Below are 17,627 nucleotides of genomic sequence, written 5' to 3' on the forward strand. Positions count from 1 at the left end.
CAACCACATTCAAGAAAGTAAAATCCCTTATGGCTTTTGGGCTTATCTGGATGACTCAGGAAATAGGAAAGAAATTAGACAAAGAAGTGAAAATGAGCATTATGTACAGACCATGATAGTCTGAAATTTCTAAGAAATACTTTTTGTGTATAACCAAGTTCAAGCCCCCCAAATTTTAAAAGTAGTTTTTCTATCATAGGAGGGGCATGAAATCCAATGTTCATCCTTTAAAACTGCTGGGAGAGGGCTTCCCTGGTGGCGCAGTGGTTGAGAGTCCACCTGCCGATGTAGGGGACAAGGGTTCGTGCCCTGGTCCGGGAAGATCCCACATGCTGCAGAGCGGCTGGGCCCATGAGCCATGGCCGCTGAGCCTGCGCGTCCGGAGCCTGTGCTCCGCAATGGGAGAGGCCACAACAGAGAGGCCCGCGTACCACAAACAAACAAACAAACAAACAAAAAACAAAAAAAACTGCTGGGAGAAATGGCTGCTAAGGTCTGTCTTATCCCTGTAATGTAAAAGAGGAAGGATAATTTGTTCTATGCTCTTTTTCCCCAAGACAGACTTTGAATTTGATCAAATTCTGGCTAAAGTAAGAGGGCCCAGAAGAAAAACTATCCAATGAGGGTGTAGAGAGTCTCTGAAATAGCTCTGTCTTCTAATTCTGAGTTAGTAAAGGCTGTACTTCAATTACCATACATGCTGAAGCTTAATAAGGCATAACTTCAGTTGTTGTGGTTGGAATATGGGCAAATGTATTCCACATCTGTTCCTTTAAAGAAAAAAGTATCAGAGCTCTTAAAGAAATTTCAACTGGTTGTGTGGAAGTGTGTGGATGCTTTGTTATGAGAGACATGCTCAGGATTCTAAAGCAGCAGCAACGTAAAAAATCAGTAATAAAACTTTGGCTTAAAATTAAAAAGAAAGGAAAGAAAAAGTCAAACTGGTGCAAGTTGTCTCATGAAAGAGGTATTGTGGACTAAACCCTCATAAATGCTGTCCAACATTAGTTTCCCCTGTCTTCTTTCACTGTTATCACCTTCATTGTACAGGAGTTATATCATTCTTTTATGGTTAAGTTTCATAAATAATGAGAAAACCATATGTAACAAATACATCATATTTCCCACCCACCCAGCAACCCTCCCCAAAATAAGAAAAGTTACATCAAATTAAAAAGTAGCTTCGTGAATGAAGGTACTGCTCTAAGTTGCACTTTCCCTGCAAGTGCGGCCAGTGCTTTTGCGCTGGGTATGAAGGAAAGGAAAAAATTCTCCACATAAACAGACAAAAAATTTAAAAACCAATGTCCGGTTTCAACCAGTCAAAACCGGGCCAAGCGGAAGCCGAGATATCTCGGGACCGTCCCATCAGAGGGTCCTTGCAATGCTTGTTCTTCATCCTGACAGGTATCTGTGTCCTTGTGATTGTAAACAATCCATAAGATACTATGTTTTTGTTCCTTAAAATGTCCTCTGATTGGCAAAATGAAGTAAATATTTGTTTTAAAAGTAGAAAATGAAAATTAAACCAGAAGAAAAGAAAAGAAACACAGTGAGCTTGTTTGGAGTCCATAGGATCCGATCTGGAAGAGCTCGGAAAATGTGTTATATGTCTTCTCCTGTTTTCGGCTGGAAAGGTACTAGAGGTTGCATTGGTCGAGGAAAGAACTGTAGAGTAGGAAAACCAAGGATGTTAATCTAGACTTCAGAGGATTCAAGTGTTAGCTTCATCATCTGTGTCTTCTATCAATACCTTAGTGTCACGAGCCTTGGATCTAGTGGTAATAAGAGGAAAAAAAATATTTAGTCCATTACTAAAATACAAACACATTCAAAGTATTACGTACATTTCCAATCTTACTACCATTAAAAATACCAGGCACAGGCACCATACACTGTTGGACAGCAGATGGACTGTTCCTGGAGTTTCGTATTCAATTGCTGGTATTACTGGAAAAACACTAAGAAACTAGATTGCAACCAGAGGAAGGAAACAAAAACAATGCCAGGTCATGTGCAATGGAGGGACTTTGACTTTATGACGTATCTCTTTAACCTCTTTGAGTGACAATTTTCATCTCTGTAAAGCAGGAATAATAATACCTATTTTACAAAATACTGCTTTCACCTCATGGAGATAGTATGAGTATCAAGTGAGAAAATGGATATAAAAAACATCAGTAAAGCATTAAACAAATATAAGGAATTATGATAAGGATGATAGAAGAATCATTTGAGGTACACATGAAAAACGAGGAGAGTTGGCCAGCAGGTGATAAGACCTAAGGAGAGACATGACAGGTGTCTTCAATCAGTTAACAAAGTATACATAGAAGAGGCAGAAAACTAAGTTATGTTAGAAAGCCCAATCAGGATCAACTGGTTGAAATTATAGTGAAGCATATTTCAACATAAGCTATCTACCATGATAACTATCCAACAATAAAAGCAGGTGCCTTGTATAGTTATAAACTTCACTATCCCTGATGACTGTCAATCAGCATAAGATGACCAATTATTCAGGATGTTGTAAAAGACATTCCTGCATGGGATGAAAAATGGGATTAGATAATGTCAAAATGTTCTGCAACTCACAAGCCCCATGAGGTGAAGTGGGTATTATTATTATTACTCGACAGAGGTGAAAATAGACATTCAAAAAGTTAAGGATGTGCTAAAGGTTGCATGAGTCACGTGTTTGTTCCCTAAGACTCAGTTCCTTGCTCTGATTTTCTTTTCTCTACCTTCTCCTCTTCAGAGAACTTCTAAATTCTATCTAAACCTCAGGCAATTTCTACTCTGTGCCCCTGTGGGTTATTACCACCTCCTATTTTTTTTTAATTTTTACTTCCTTTAAAATGTTTCCTTATTTTCTTTTTAGTCCTATTGTAAGCATCCTAATTCAAGTCTTTAATGTTCCATACTTAAGAATACTGCAATGGTCTTTTAGTTGGGCTGGCCTTGAGTTTACCCTTTCCCAATATATGTTGCACAGTGCCATTAAAACTTATGAAAATATTACTTTCATAATGTCATTCTATGAAAAAATTCTCTGTGACTCCTTCCTGCCTACAAGATCAAGCTTGTACTTTTCAGCCTTCTACAATCATACTTCATCTATTCAGCTAAATTTTTTTACTATTTGTTACTAGTTTTAGTCACATGGCTTTTCTTTCTGCCCCTCATTTCCACCTTTATGTCTTTACTGTGCCTCTAACCTATTCAAACACTCCCTTATCCTTTAGAAAACTGCTCATGCTCAACCTGTCTCCTCCTTCACTCCAATCCACTGTGCTATCCACTGTCTCTAAATTTCAAATGCACCCACAATATACCCTACATTTATTGTTACTTTTAGGAATATACAAAGTAAATGACTGATAAAAATACTGTTGTAGGTATTTAGTAAAAAAGTAAAAATAATAATACCTTACACTTAGCGAGCTCTTTCTGTGAGGAAACTGGTCTAAATCCCATGTCATGACAAATTTAATCTAACCAGCCACCCTATGAGCAGGACCATATTAATCCCAATTTAGAGATGAGGGATAATATAGAGAAATTAAGTGATTTGGCCAAGATGACATAGATGGCAAGTGGCAGAACCAGGATTCCTAAAGTTTATAACTTGGAAATGATTTTTATACAAGATACACTGAAGAGTCAAGTAAATTATTTTCCAACAAATTTTCCCCAGTGTACTTTTAATGCCAAATTAGTAAGTATTAATTAATGTATTAATTAACATATTAATGACATTTTACACTATGTGTTCATTAAGACATTCTATATATAGGTTGGATCATATGAAACTGCTGTTATTGCTGGTTTTTGTGGTGAAACACGGTTGAATGCCAGCAATTTCACCTGGTTCAACCTGATAGCTTCTTAACTTAAATGTTATCCAGTACTAAAACCTGAAGGGAATTCATCTCACAGAAGTGGAAGCTATACATACTGAGAAGCAAGGCAAGGCCGGCGCAGGGATATGCTCTGGCTGTACTTCCATGGCCGATTCTTCTGGCGGTTTCGTACCCCGTCTTCCTGGTCCATCATCTGCTCTAGAAGCGTCTGATCATCTGCATTCAGAGGGGCCACAGAGATGTCCCTCACAGCACGGAATTCACCACAGTTATTCAGATGTTCATTCTCCAGGCGAAAGAAGTTCCACACAAATCGCCTTAGCAAAATGGGGTAGAATAGGCAAATTATTTATAAAATTTGAACATACTACTACTATCACCTGTAGACCTCCCAGTATAACAAGTTTCCACTCATGGAAACAAAAATAAGGAAGTAAGGACTAGAATACTAAAATAAAATAGAAAAAAGATGGTGTGGGGAGGTGGGGGGGGAAGGGGACAAGAAAGGAGTAGGCAAAGGAAAGGGACTCATGGAATGCAGTTTCAGAGTACTCATTCTTTCCCTTTATTGAACAAATATCTATTGAATGCCTACAATATGACAGGAAAAGGCATTGAATGAGACAAAGCCTCTTCCTGTATAAGTGTAATTTCTAATGACAGAGACAGATAATAAACAAGTAAACAATTAGCTAACAGTAAGTGCTCTGAAGAAAATAAAGCAGGGCAAGGGTATAGAACATGTTTCTTTGAAGAAATGGCATCTAGCAAGGAAGCAAGTCAGGTAAAATCCTACAGAAAACTATCCCAGGCAGAGGAAACAGCAAGTACAAAAGCTCCCAAGCTGGACAGGACTTTGGTGTGTTAAAACAACAGCAAGGTCAGTGGGGCTGGAGAGGAACAGGAAGGTTAAAATGGCAGATGAAGATGGAGAGGTAGAAAAGAAAGGGGCCTGATCCATAGAGGGCCTTATAAGCCATAGTGAAGAGTTTAGATTTTTAAGTGTGATAGAAAACAAGGAGAGTTCTGAGCTGGAGAATGATGTGATTTGTTTTAAAAAGATCATTCGGGCTTCCCTGGTGGCGCAGTGCTTGAGAGTCCGCTTGCCGATGCAGGAGACGCGGGTTCGTGCCCCGTTTCGGGAAGATCCCACATGCCGCGGAGCGGCTGGGCCCGTGAGCCATGGCCACTGAGCCTGCGCGTCCGGAGCCTGTGCTCCACAAATGGGAGAGGCCACAACAGTGAGAGGCCCGCATAACGCAAGAAAAAAAAAAACAAAAAAACAAAACAAACAAAAAAAAACAAAAAGGTATCATGTAGGACTAAGTAGAATTTGAAAAGGAATTTGAAATTTATTCTCAGAACAATGAGGAACCATTGGAAGGACTTAAACGGACAAGTGATATTTTCTAATTTACAGTTTTAAAAGATTATTGTGGCTGCTGTATGGTGAATAGATTATAGGGAGATCAGGGTCTGAGGTAATAATTTATAGTTTAAAATACTTGTTTGCAAATAATGTTAATGATAAATAACTTCATAAAAAAAAAAAAAAAAAAAAAAAAAAAGATCATTCTATCTGCTGAACTGTGAACAGACCAAAGGAAGATAGATGAGAACACCTGAAGGAAGACCAATTAGAAACTGCTGCAGTAGTCCAGGAAAGAGATGATGGAGACTTAGATACAGCTGGGGATAACAGAAGTGATGAGAAGCAGACAGACTAGGGATTTATTTATGAAGATGAAGCTGACAGGACTTACTGACATGGGATGTGAGTGGTCTGTTTTTGTTCTCAGTGAATGGTGACACCATTAACTAGAGATCTGGGTTGTTCCTATTAGGCCAGAGCCATTAGATATCCAAGAGGAAAATTCAGTAGCTACATGGACATGAGTTTGCAGTTCAAGAGAGTCTAGGACTATAGACAACATAAGAATAGTATTTCAAGTCATGGGCTTAGGAATAATATAAGTGGAGGAGAGAAGATTAAAGAGGATTAAACCCTGGAGCACTCCAATATTTACAATTTGGGAAGAGGAAGAAGAACCAGTAAAGGAACTGAGATGGAATAGATAGTGAGACAGAAGAGTGTAGTTTCTGAGAAATCAAGTGAAGAAAGTGCTTTGCTGAGAGGTAAAGTAAGATAAGTACAGAGAACTAACCACTGGACTTACATAAAGAGGATAAAGAGGCAGTAGGATCTAAGAGAACAGATTCTGGGAGACTGTCTAGATTCAAATCATGGATGCTGCCACTTACTAGGTGTAATAACCTTGGATGATTTACTTAACCTATGCTTCATTAGTAAAATGAGACAGTAACAGTACCTACCTCACAAGACTGTTGTGAAGATTCACTAAGTTAATACATGTAAAGGGCTTAGAACAGTGCCAGGTACATAGAAGGCAATACATAAATGTTTGCTATTATTATTAACAAAAGCAATTTAGTTTGAGTATTGGGAAAAGAAGACTTGAGTTGAATTAAAGGGAGAATGGGGGAGGAGTCAGAGAGCAGAGAGCAAGTACAGACATCTCTTGAAGAGTTTTGCTGTAAAGGAGAGCAGAAAAATGGGCAGTAGTTGGAGGAAGATTCAAAGGAGATTTTTTGCTTTTGCTTTAAATGGGTGATAGAACATCTGGTTCTATTATGAAGCAGATTTTTTTTTTTTTTGCGGTACGCGGGCCTCTCACTGTCGCGGCCTCTCCCGTTGCGGAGCACAGGCTCCGGACGCGCAGGCTCAGTGGCCATAGCTCACGGGCCCAGCCGCTCCGCGGCACGTGGGATCCTCCCAGACCAGGGCACCAACCTGCGTCCCCTGCATCGGCAGGCGAACTCTCAACCACTGCGCCACCAGGGAAGCCCCGCAGATAATTTTTTAAAGAGAAAAAAATCAAGAATAAAAAAGTAATTGGGCTTCCTGGTGGCGCAGTGGTTGAGAGTCCGCCTGCCGATGCAGGGCACACGGGTTCGTGCCCCGGTCCGGGAAGATCCCACGTGCCGCGGAGCGGCTGGGCCCGTGAGCCATGGCCGCTGAGCCTGCGCGTCCGGAGCCTGTGGCAGCATACATGAAAGAGAAAGAAGTATTTGGGGGGAGGCGTTATTGGTGATGGAGAATTTCAGGTCCCAAACCTAGACATCTGAGAAAGTGAAGAGGGGAAGGAGGGTTGACAAATGGTTTGGAGAGAGCACTGACAGCAACAAGTATACTGCTTCCAGATTCAATCTTATTTTATCAGGCCATCCTGATATATGTGCCCATCCTGACTCGGAGGAAAGCTATACACCTGTCTAAAAATATCTTTATTTCATCTTCATTTGTGAAAGATATTTTCACTGGGTAAAGAGTTCTAGGTAGGGAGTTATTTTCGTTCAGCACACTTAAGATACCATTTTAATGACTTCTGACGTCCACTGTTGCTGTTGAGAAGTCAGGTGTGAATCTAACAGCCATTTCTTTAAAGATAATCCTTTCTTTTGGGCTGCCTTTTTTTTTTTTTAATAAGCATTTTAACTAAAGCACAACATAAATACATAAAAGTGTGCAAATTTTAAGTGTGCAGGTTGGTTAATTATTATAAAGTGATCACAATGTGTAATTATCACTCAGAAACAAGAAATAAAAAAATTACCGTATACCTAAAGCTGCCTTTATGGCCCCCCTATGTTATCTTCTAGAGAGTTTATTGATTTACCTTTCATATTTAGCTCTGCAATCCACCTGGAATTGATTTTGCATACATTATGCAGTGGAAGTTGAGATTTATTTTTTCCCCAATATGGATATCCAGTTGACTCAATATCATTTATTAAAGAACCTTTTTTTCTCCACTGTTATATAGTCACCTTTGTCATAAATCAGGTAGTGTCAATTAATGTGTAGATCTGTTTCTGGACTCCCTATTCTATTGCAGTGGCCTATCTGTCTCTTCTTTGTCTCGTCAGACACTGTCTTAATTATGGTAGTTATATAATAGGTTTCGATATTTGAGAGTGTAAGTCCTTTACTTCATTCTTTTCAGGATAGTCTTGGATATTTTTGATCCTTACTGTTACTGTATAAATTCTAGAACTGGCTTGTCAATTTTCACATACATACATCTTTTCATTAAATTTATTCCTTTAGGTATCTGATACATTCCAGGGCTATTCAAAATGGTATGTTTTTTTAAAATTTCATTTTCTAGTTGTTCGTGACTTTTTTAGAACATTAATTTATGTCAACCTTATATATTCATTCTAATAGCTTATTTGTAAATTCTTTTGAATTTTCTACATATATAGTCATGTCACTAATGAATGATCACAGTTTTATTTCTTCCTTTCTAATCCTTATACTTTTTCTCTCCTCATTGCACTAGCTATACCTGCAGTATGATGTTAAATAGAAGTGGTGACAGCACGCATACTTATCTCATTCCTGATCTCCAGGGAGAACTTACAGTGTTTTACCATTAAATATGATCTTTTTTTTATTATTTATTTTTTTGTAGTGTTTATTTTTTTCAGAAACAGGCATTGACTTTTCTCAATGGCATTTTCTTTATTTGTTGAGGGTTGTTTTCCCCTTTATACATTAATGTGGTGAGTTATACAGATTGATTTTTAAATGTTAAATGATTTTTGAATATTACATCTTACATTCTGGGAATGAACCTAACTTGGTTGTGATGTATTATCCTTTTTATATATTGTTGGATTCATTACCCAACATTTTGTTTAGGATTTTTGCATCCCTGGACATGAGAAATATCCTTGTAGGTTCAGACATCAAAGTCATTCTGGCTGCACAAAATGAACTGGGAAGTGTTCCTTTCATTGTCTCATTTCCCTAAAAGAGTTTTGTGTAAAACTGATATTTCCTCCTCATATATGTGGAAGAATTCCCTGAAGTTTTCTTTGTAGGAAGAATTCTAATATGGATTTATTTTCTTTACTACATATAAACCTATCAGGTTTTTTATTTCCTCTTTATTGGTTTTGGTAAATTGTGCTTTTTTGAGGAATTTGTTCACTTCACTTAAATTTCTAAATTTATTGGCACAAAGTTGCTCATAATACTGTCATGCTCTTTTAAAAAACATCTTTAGGATTTTTGATATTTGTAATTTGTGCCTTCTTTCCTTTTTTCCTTGATCAGTACTATTTAGACATTTTAACAATTTTAGTTGTCTTTTAAAAGAACTAACTAGCTTTGTTAATTTTCTCTATTATATGTCTGTTTTCTATTCCATTAATTTCTGTTCTTTATATTTTCTTCCTTCTACTTTTTTTTGAGGTTTGAGTTGCTATTTAAATCTTTTTCTAATATCGAGCTGTAATATATACATTTAAGGCTATACATTTCCCTCTAAGCATGGCTTTAGCTATATTTCACCTTTTCTTTTGTTACATTTTCAATTTCATTCTATTCAAAATATTTAAAAATTTTCATTGCAATTTCAACTTCAACCATGGGTTATTTATACATGTGATGCTTAATTTTTAAACATTTGCGAATTTTCAGATATCTTTTTGTGATTTTACTCCTCTGAAGTTTGTTAAGACTTCCTTTACAGCCCAGAATATGGTTAATTTTGGTAAATGTTCCATGTGTAGCATTTGTATTTAGTACTTGTTGAATGCAGTCCTCTAAATATGTCAATTAGGTCAAGTTGGTTAATTGACTATTTGTTTACTACTGAGAAAAGTATGTTAAAATTCTTCTCTAAAATTGTAAATTTATCTACTTTTACTTTTTAGCAGTGTCAATTTTTGCTTTACATATTTTCAAGCTATGTTATTAGGTGCATACAAATTTGAATTGGCTATCACAAATGAATCTCAAAGTCTCTAGGTCTGGAAATTTTCTTTAGTACAAAATTGGCTTTAGTGTTCTGCTTATCCTGGGATATCTGCCTTCACTTAGCATTTGGGCTATCTTGTCAGATCACTAATGTTTTTAGGAAGATTAAAAAAACATTTTATCTGGTATTTTTATTGTTTCCACTGCGAAGGTTGGGCTGAATAACCCAGATTGCTAAACTGCAAAAAATGATTCTTAAAAGATTTCAATTCTAATTCCTGTTCTAAGACTTTTTACCTCCTTATTTCCACTCATGACCCTTCCAATGAAGCCCAATTCTTTCTTTCCTTTCTTTTTTTGATTTAAAAACCTTTTATTAAGTACAACACACATTCAGAGAAGTGAACAAATCTGATGGGCACTGCATGATGAATTTTAACAAAGTAAACCCATCATGTAACCAGCACACAGATCAAAAAACAGAACGTTACTCCACCCCTCCCCCAAGGAGGTTCTCCTGGTGCCACTTCCAGTCACTGTCCCACAGGGCAAATACTATTTTGACTTCTAATACCACAGATGAGTTTAGCCTGCTTTTGAACTTTATAAATTTGGAATCATACAGGGACATACTCTTGTGTCTAACTTCTTTTGCCTAATATTTTCCTTTGTGAGATTCATTCATATTGTTATTTAGTCTTTTGTTCTCATCACTGGATAGATTTGCATGTGTGAAAATACCACAATTTATCTATCCACTCTATATTGCTGGGCACTTGGGTAATCTCCATTTTGGTCCGTTATAAAATAGCATTATTGTGAACATTCTTGTATGTGGGTCTTGGTGGCCTTAGGTTAGCACTCCTGTTTATTATATACCCAGGTGTTCATGCACAGCTTTGGTAGATACTGACAAAGAGTTTTCCAAAGTGGCTGTTGTACTAGTTTCCTCCTACCTGCAGTGTATGAGAATTCCAACTGTTCCCACTGTTCTACATCCTCATCAATACTTGGTGTGTCTGTATTTTTCATTTTAGCCCTCATAGGTGAGTAGCTATATCTCAAATGTAGGTTTAATTTGTATTTCCCTGGTGACTAAGCATGTTAAGAACCTTTTCGTATGTTCATTAGCCACTTGGATGTTCAAATGGAGCCCAATTCTAAAAAAGCTTCTAAGTCATCATCAGCAGTTACTTTAACTTTGTAAGAATTAATCTCTTAGTCCTTCAACCAGGATTTTCCAACTCTGAGGCTGATGAAAAGTCTGAGAAAAGTTAGAAAATTTAAGCTTTTCAAGTATAAGTTTTAATAAATTCTGATTTATAAGTATTGAGCAACTTTTTAGGTAAAAAGAATCTTTGATAAACTTTTTAGTAGTTTGCTTACCGGAAAACCTCAAGGGGAGCAAAGACAGTAGCAATGATGTCCCTAGAATGAGGCAACAAAGTCATGGAGGTAATTGAGATTTGGATAGTCCAAGCAAAGCGCAGGATCACATCCTCTATGATGGCACAGTAATAATAGGCCTGAGGAATAATAAGCAAATTGAGTACACTTACCATCACGTTTCTTACAAATAAGCACACCTAGCACAGTAACAAGAGTCACATATCCTACTGACAAGCACAGGTTAAAGAGTTTTATATTTTAGAAAGATTTCACCAATTTAGTTTTTTTTTCTTAAATGGTACAATATTTAAAATGAATTTATAAATATTGTCTTACTGAATTTCAGTAATCATTTAACAAATAAACTTCATTACCATATTGTATACCAGGCTCTCTTCTAGACCCCAGAAATACAAACCAGATGAAATCCTTGATCTGATTGAAATTATACTCTAATATGTATGTGATACACTAATGACTCAATAGTTAACATTAGAAAATATTAGCAGATTTATTAACTCTGTTATTTGCACTTTTATTCTCAAATTGCCTTACCCTCCATCTGAAAAATTTTTGCCTTGCTTTTTGATGTCAGTAAATAAAATTAAGCTTGGATTTCACATACATAGTTAAGTTTAAGGAATGTTCCATTTTCACATGAGGAAGACAGCACTCAACTAACCTTTCCAGGTACTAGTATCCAGTATTTGAGAGTCCACGCTTACCTACACAAAAGTCTTAAGTAAACAAACTGCCAATAAACCAGAACTGTAATTCACGGATTTTCTCACTATTAATCTCTGGATATCTAGCTCTTTAAAAATATGTATTTAAAGGTTATGACATCTTATGGAAACTAGAACTGATATGTATTAAGCCATAGCACTTATTTTATTTAAAAAAAATTTAACAAAGGAATACTAGTCATGTCAGAAGCCTATTAAACAAAAGAAATAGCAGTCCCCTTCTTGTCCCATTCTCTAGAGACAAACATTTTCAAAATTTGTAGCTATTTCTTCTATTATTTATCTTCCACATTTCTAAATAATGTGTGTATATTGCTATATCTTGATTAATCAATTTTAAACATTATCCACTGCTTACTATGATGAATTTTATGAAGATTTTTAACACATTAACATATCTCCCTGTTCCCTCCCCCATCCATCCAATAGAGCGATAATGTAATTTTTGGATAAATCCACATGCAGTGAACTCATTATTAGTCCTCTCAGTGAAGAGCTGCAATTTCATGTGTCTTTAAGAGCCAGTCAAGTAGATCCACACTTCACTGATGTGGGAGCTGATGTTACCAAAAATTGAAGGTCTTTTGGGAGGAATACACTTAACTTGAGGTCAAGAGACACAGAAAAGTTAAGTTTTAATATGGAGATAACAAAAATGCTTCCTGGACCTGGGTATGGTGCTCAATAGTATGCGTTGTTAATGTCGAGGAACTGATTTTAAGGTACATATAGCTGTGTTAATTTTTAAATGAAGTACCACTGGACTCAGCAAATAGCTTCTTCCTTTTTTAAGAAGAATAAATTTTATTCCAATATTTGCCTTTTTAAAATTGAAAGGGGTATAGTGATCCCCTAGAACATTTTTCTTATACATTTGCAAAGCATAATGTACAAAAGCATATACTTTATTTTCTAGGGTCATGAAAATATCTAATAACAAAAAAACTGATTCTATTAACTAGTTTTATTATATAGAAATCAAAAAGTTAGAACTATTTAAACGGAGGAACGAATATTTATACAAAGATATGAACAGCTCATCAAAGCAACCATTATAATAAGAAATAAACGTATTATCTCTCTCAGTAAGGCAAGAACAGTTCAAAGAGCAATAAGGCACATACATTTGGTGAACACAAAAGGCCATCTTTACTTGAATGCGTGTCTGCTGTCTGACTTGTGCTTACTATTACTTTTTTTGATTTTCTTTCCAAATGAGACTTATAAAGATACATCTAGCACCTTGGTCATATATTCTAAATTTGCACATTGGGATTGCTACAGCTTATGTTAAAAAAAAAATCACTGTCAGTAAACATCTCCTTTTCTGCCTTCATTTGTTTATACAAAGTCACCCTAATATACTATTCTTCGTATTCACTCTCCTATCATTTATTTTTAATTCTCACACTTGAAAACAGCCTTCCCTAGTCACCAATTAAATACTACACATTCATGCATTTTCAAAGTGCAATTCTGAGGTACTGGTGACATTCTGACACAGTATAAAGTATTAGTGACCCAATTTATAATCTCCTCCACATCACAGAATTTTAGGACTGGGAAAGGGTCAAGAGATAATCTACTATAACACCCTACCTTATAGAAAAGAATACACTGTAGTCTGGTTGCCTGAAATTATAGAGCTAGTTAGTGAGAGAGCTGGGATTAGAATCCACTTATAAGGATTCCCAGTTCATTGTTTAATTTCTTTCAATATCTGAGTAAAGACACTCTTGGCCTTTTGACTATTTAACTCAGCCTCTCTCATCCTTTTATTCATATATATATATATATATATATGATGCTAAAATAATTCCCACATAATTATCCATATATTTTTGGATTAAATTGGAACTTTAGGAAAACTGATTGAAATAAATGAAAGGAGAAGCCTTCTTGATGCACCCAAGCAAAGTCAGGCACTCCTCTTTCCTTTGTGCTTTCATAACGCTGCTCATTCAGTCAAGTATTTATTCATTCATTCCACAAACATTAAGTCCCTGTATGCCAGGGACTATGCTGGATAGTGAGGGATATAGATACCTAAACGGGTAATTAAAATACAGTGTGACGATTGCCATAAGGGAAGTTTGTATAGGGTAAAATGGGATTAGTACGAATGGCTAACTATGCTTGGAGAAATAAAGGCTTCTTAGAGAAAGTAAAAAACTGACTTAAAAAGAAGGAACAAGAGTTTGCAAGGTAAACAAAGGGGAAAGAGGGCATTTGAGACAGAGGGAATTGCATGGTCAAAATAAATCATAAATGATAGTAAGTTATTTATTCCTCTATTCTAGTCTTTATCACATTGTATTGCAATCTGTTTACTTATCTGTTTAGAATATAGATTAAGGCCTCCTTGAGAACCAAAATTTTACTTTGTTTTTATTTCCTATAGCGTCTAGCATATAGTAAACATCTGATACATTTTTGCTGACTGAATGGATTTTAGTATTTTTTGGTAAGTATTTTCTCTAATTATATTAGGTTGGGATTGGGTATATATTCTAATAGGTACACCTGAGTTGTTGTTTTCTTTTTCTTTTTTAAATAAACCCAAGGACTCTTTGTACATACTTTTTGGGGGTATACAATCTCTTCCCGGAGGAAAGTGTTTTCTCCTGCATTCTTATCAAAAAGACCCCAGTCCATCTTCAGATCCCAGATGAGGGTGTAACAGGAACTGATGATACAAAAGACAATCCACAGGTAAAAGAACACTATGGTGTCTGAGTGACCTCGTTCTGAAGAAAGAAAAGGGAAAAAAAAAAAATTACTAGATTCAGGTAAAATTCTTCATTAAATAAAACTAATTTAAAAACAGATTCTTTCTCCAGCTCCATAAAGGAAATAAGATTTTAAAAGAAATCTCCTTAGTAGGATCATTGTCTAACAAAAGTTAAATAATAAATCTGATTCTTCTGAAGTTCAAATAATTATCAAACATTCATCAAATACACAAAATTTGTACAGATGTGCATTTAGAGTTTAGAGGCTTTATGCTGAAAACATAAAATTTCAAATAACTGCAATGGAGGTTTTGAATATTACAAAAGTTGTCATTTTAGTTTTTGCCATAAGGTGGCAGCTTAGGGTCAAAGATGAAAAAAATTTATGAAACACCAGTAACAAGGAATGTGCTGTATTTGCTTTAAGAAATTCTTGGATTGTTTTTACTTTAGAACAACATTTCCTTCATATATGCAGATCTTAATACTTACTGCGAAAGTAATCGGATAATTTTAATTCTAGGTAAAATGCCAGAAAGCAACAGATTGATGACGAATGTATCCTTAAGAACATACATGAAAGCAAATTTCTCTCAAATCATAAAGCAAAGAATGATATGTTTGCTTCTTTTCGATGTTATTTAATGATACAAAGGCTTAATGTGACTTTATGCTGGGAACACTATAATGTAACTTTGGGTTTTATGCCGAGAACACTATAAAGTGCACTAAATCAGAATAATAAAAATAATTTGCAAAGGTAGTTACACAACCTAGTCTTCTTCACTCTCAAGTGCTCTGTATATTCTCTATGAAACTTTTCTTTGACAAGTTTGAAAGTCATCATGATGTTCTTTGTATTCTCTGGGTGTAGGATATAGGTATATAACTACTACTAATATGGTCCTCAATCATCAGGAAAAAAAGGTGTCATCTAATTCAAAAAAAGTTTAAATTGTGGTTAGCTTCCCAAAGGCTTAGAAAGTAAAGGATGTATCATGCATTATCCATAATCCTTCCTATTAAAATAAACAAGTGCTGGGAATTTCCTGGTGGTCCAGTGGCTAGAACTCTGTGCTTTCACTGCTGGGGCTCGGGTTCAATCTCTGGTAAGGGAACTAAGATCCTGCAAGCCATGCGGTGTGGCCAAACAAACAAACAAAAAAACAAGTGCTTACTAAACATTTTTAGATAGTAAAATGTTAAGTACAGTATTATTCAAAGGCACCCTTTAGACATTTATAATCTAGTAAGTTGAAACAGCCATTTGTTATTGATGATAAATTTGAGCTCAAAATAAAATAAACAGGGGCTTCCCTGGTGGCGCAGTGGTTGAGAGTCCGCCTGCCGATGTAGGGGACGTGGGTTCGTGCCCCGGTCTGGGAAGATCCCACATGCCGCAGAGCGCCTAGGCCTGTGAGCCATGGCCGCTGAGCCTGCGCGTCTGGAGCCTGTGCTCCGCCAACGGGAGAGGCCACAACAGTGAGAGGCCCGCATACCGCAAAAACAAAAAAAACAAAAAAAAACAAAGGACTATGAGAACATCAAGGAGAATGGGACTGTTTCCAGCAGTAGGAAATAAGAGGAAGTAGCATTTGAGTTATTTCTAGAAGGATAAATAGTGTTGCAAAAGTCAGGCAGATGAGGCAAGGCTATTCAAGGCTAAAAGAAGATAATGAAAAGCCATGAGGGTGGGAAACTGCAAGGTATTTTTGAGAAGTTGCAAGTAATCTAAGTCTAGTGTGGGTGAAACACAGAGGATGTGAGGGAGTGGGTATGATTTGAAATGAAGCTGGAAAAGACATTTTGGGTCTGACTGCGGAATGCCTTCTTGGGCCTTAGGATTAGATCTGTATTTCAGAAAAATAATGGGTTGGCAGGTTGCTTTCATCAGAATTACTTAGTTGGTTAAAAAAATACAGATATCTCTGAGCTCCAGTGTTGTGTTAGCATCAGTCTGTACCAGCTTTATGAACCAACTGTCAAATTTTCAAAAACTTTGCAAACTGGTTGTTAAACATAATCATTATTAAAAATTAAATTACATAAACATAATTAGCTATATTAAAAACAAAGGTAATGAAAACTCAAATTCATCACTTCCTAATTACTTTACTAAATTTTGATATTATTTATTCTTTTAGGTTATGTATGTTTATTGTATCTATATAATGGAAATACTATACATCTTTTTCTAACATTCCATGTTAATCATCTTAGTAGCTTGAAATTGGCTATGGTAGCAGTCCGTATTTACACCACGGAAATCAGCAAACACTGCAAATCAGTGCTCCCATCCCCACCCGACAGCTAGTTTTTAAATATATACCAGCACACCACTGTTCACCTTCTTCTCCTGGAAAGTCAGTGGTAGGGAACAGAAACAAAAGTTTTAAAAATGGTCCACAATTGATTCTAATGAACAGTCAAGCTTGGATATAAACACATTTTCAGGTTTAAACTATTTTCACAGAAACTTTTCTTCATCAAGAGCAAATTGGGTTAATATTTATACTATAACATTGTGCCATATGAATTATCATTTAAAAGGTCTAACAAAATATTTACTTATTATCTAGGTTTAGTTGGATGTGTTCTAACATACCTGTTCACTTCATTCTATACACAGATATAGAATCTAGCTGAGTTGTATTGTTCAATAATTAGCATCATGGTTGTGTTCAAAAAAATTCCATAACTCATCTACTAAGGTTTGCAAAGAATAAAGCAAATTTAGCAACATAATAAAATTCACTCTTGTCGTATTTTCAAAACAAGATCAACACAGAGATAAAGACCTAAAAGGAATTGATAATGAAACTAAAAGTAATGTGCTAATTTTGTTATTTCTTCTAGATTTTAAGACAAGTTCTATCCTCAGAATATAATTCTTAAAATGGGACAATGGGCTATGGGGCTTCCCTGGTGGCACAGTGGTTGAGAGTCCGCCTGCCGACGCAGGGTACACGGGTTCGTGCCCTGGTCTGGGAAGATCCCACATGCCGCGGAGCGTCTGGGCCCGTGAGCCATGGCCGCTGAGCCTGCGCATCCGGAGCCTGTGCTCCGCAACGGGAGAGGCCACAACAGTGAGAGGCCCGCGTCCCGCAAA

The 17,627-nt window shown here is 36.3% G+C and overlaps 1 protein-coding gene across 2 annotated transcripts in view; it reads right to left on the bottom strand.

The window, feature by feature from the left end:
* Nucleotides 1-1,714: 1,714 nt before the first annotated feature.
* Nucleotides 1,715-17,627, bottom strand: part of XPR1 (xenotropic and polytropic retrovirus receptor 1) — a 212,522-nt gene continuing 196,609 nt past the window's right edge. For both annotated transcript variants that reach the window (XM_007448514.1, XM_007448513.1), the window contains 4 exons: nucleotides 14,367-14,533; nucleotides 11,038-11,177; nucleotides 3,959-4,180; nucleotides 1,715-1,775 (listed from right to left, as the gene is read on the bottom strand). In XM_007448514.1, coding sequence (XP_007448576.1) covers nucleotides 1,715-1,775; nucleotides 3,959-4,180; nucleotides 11,038-11,177; nucleotides 14,367-14,533 — 590 coding nt within the window. The remainder of the gene's footprint in view (nucleotides 1,776-3,958; nucleotides 4,181-11,037; nucleotides 11,178-14,366; nucleotides 14,534-17,627) is intronic.

Source organism: Lipotes vexillifer, unplaced genomic scaffold (assembly GCF_000442215.2).
Source record: "Lipotes vexillifer unplaced genomic scaffold, Lipotes_vexillifer_v1.1 scaffold76, whole genome shotgun sequence".
In the NCBI taxonomy this organism is placed as follows: Eukaryota; Metazoa; Chordata; class Mammalia; order Artiodactyla; family Lipotidae; genus Lipotes; species Lipotes vexillifer.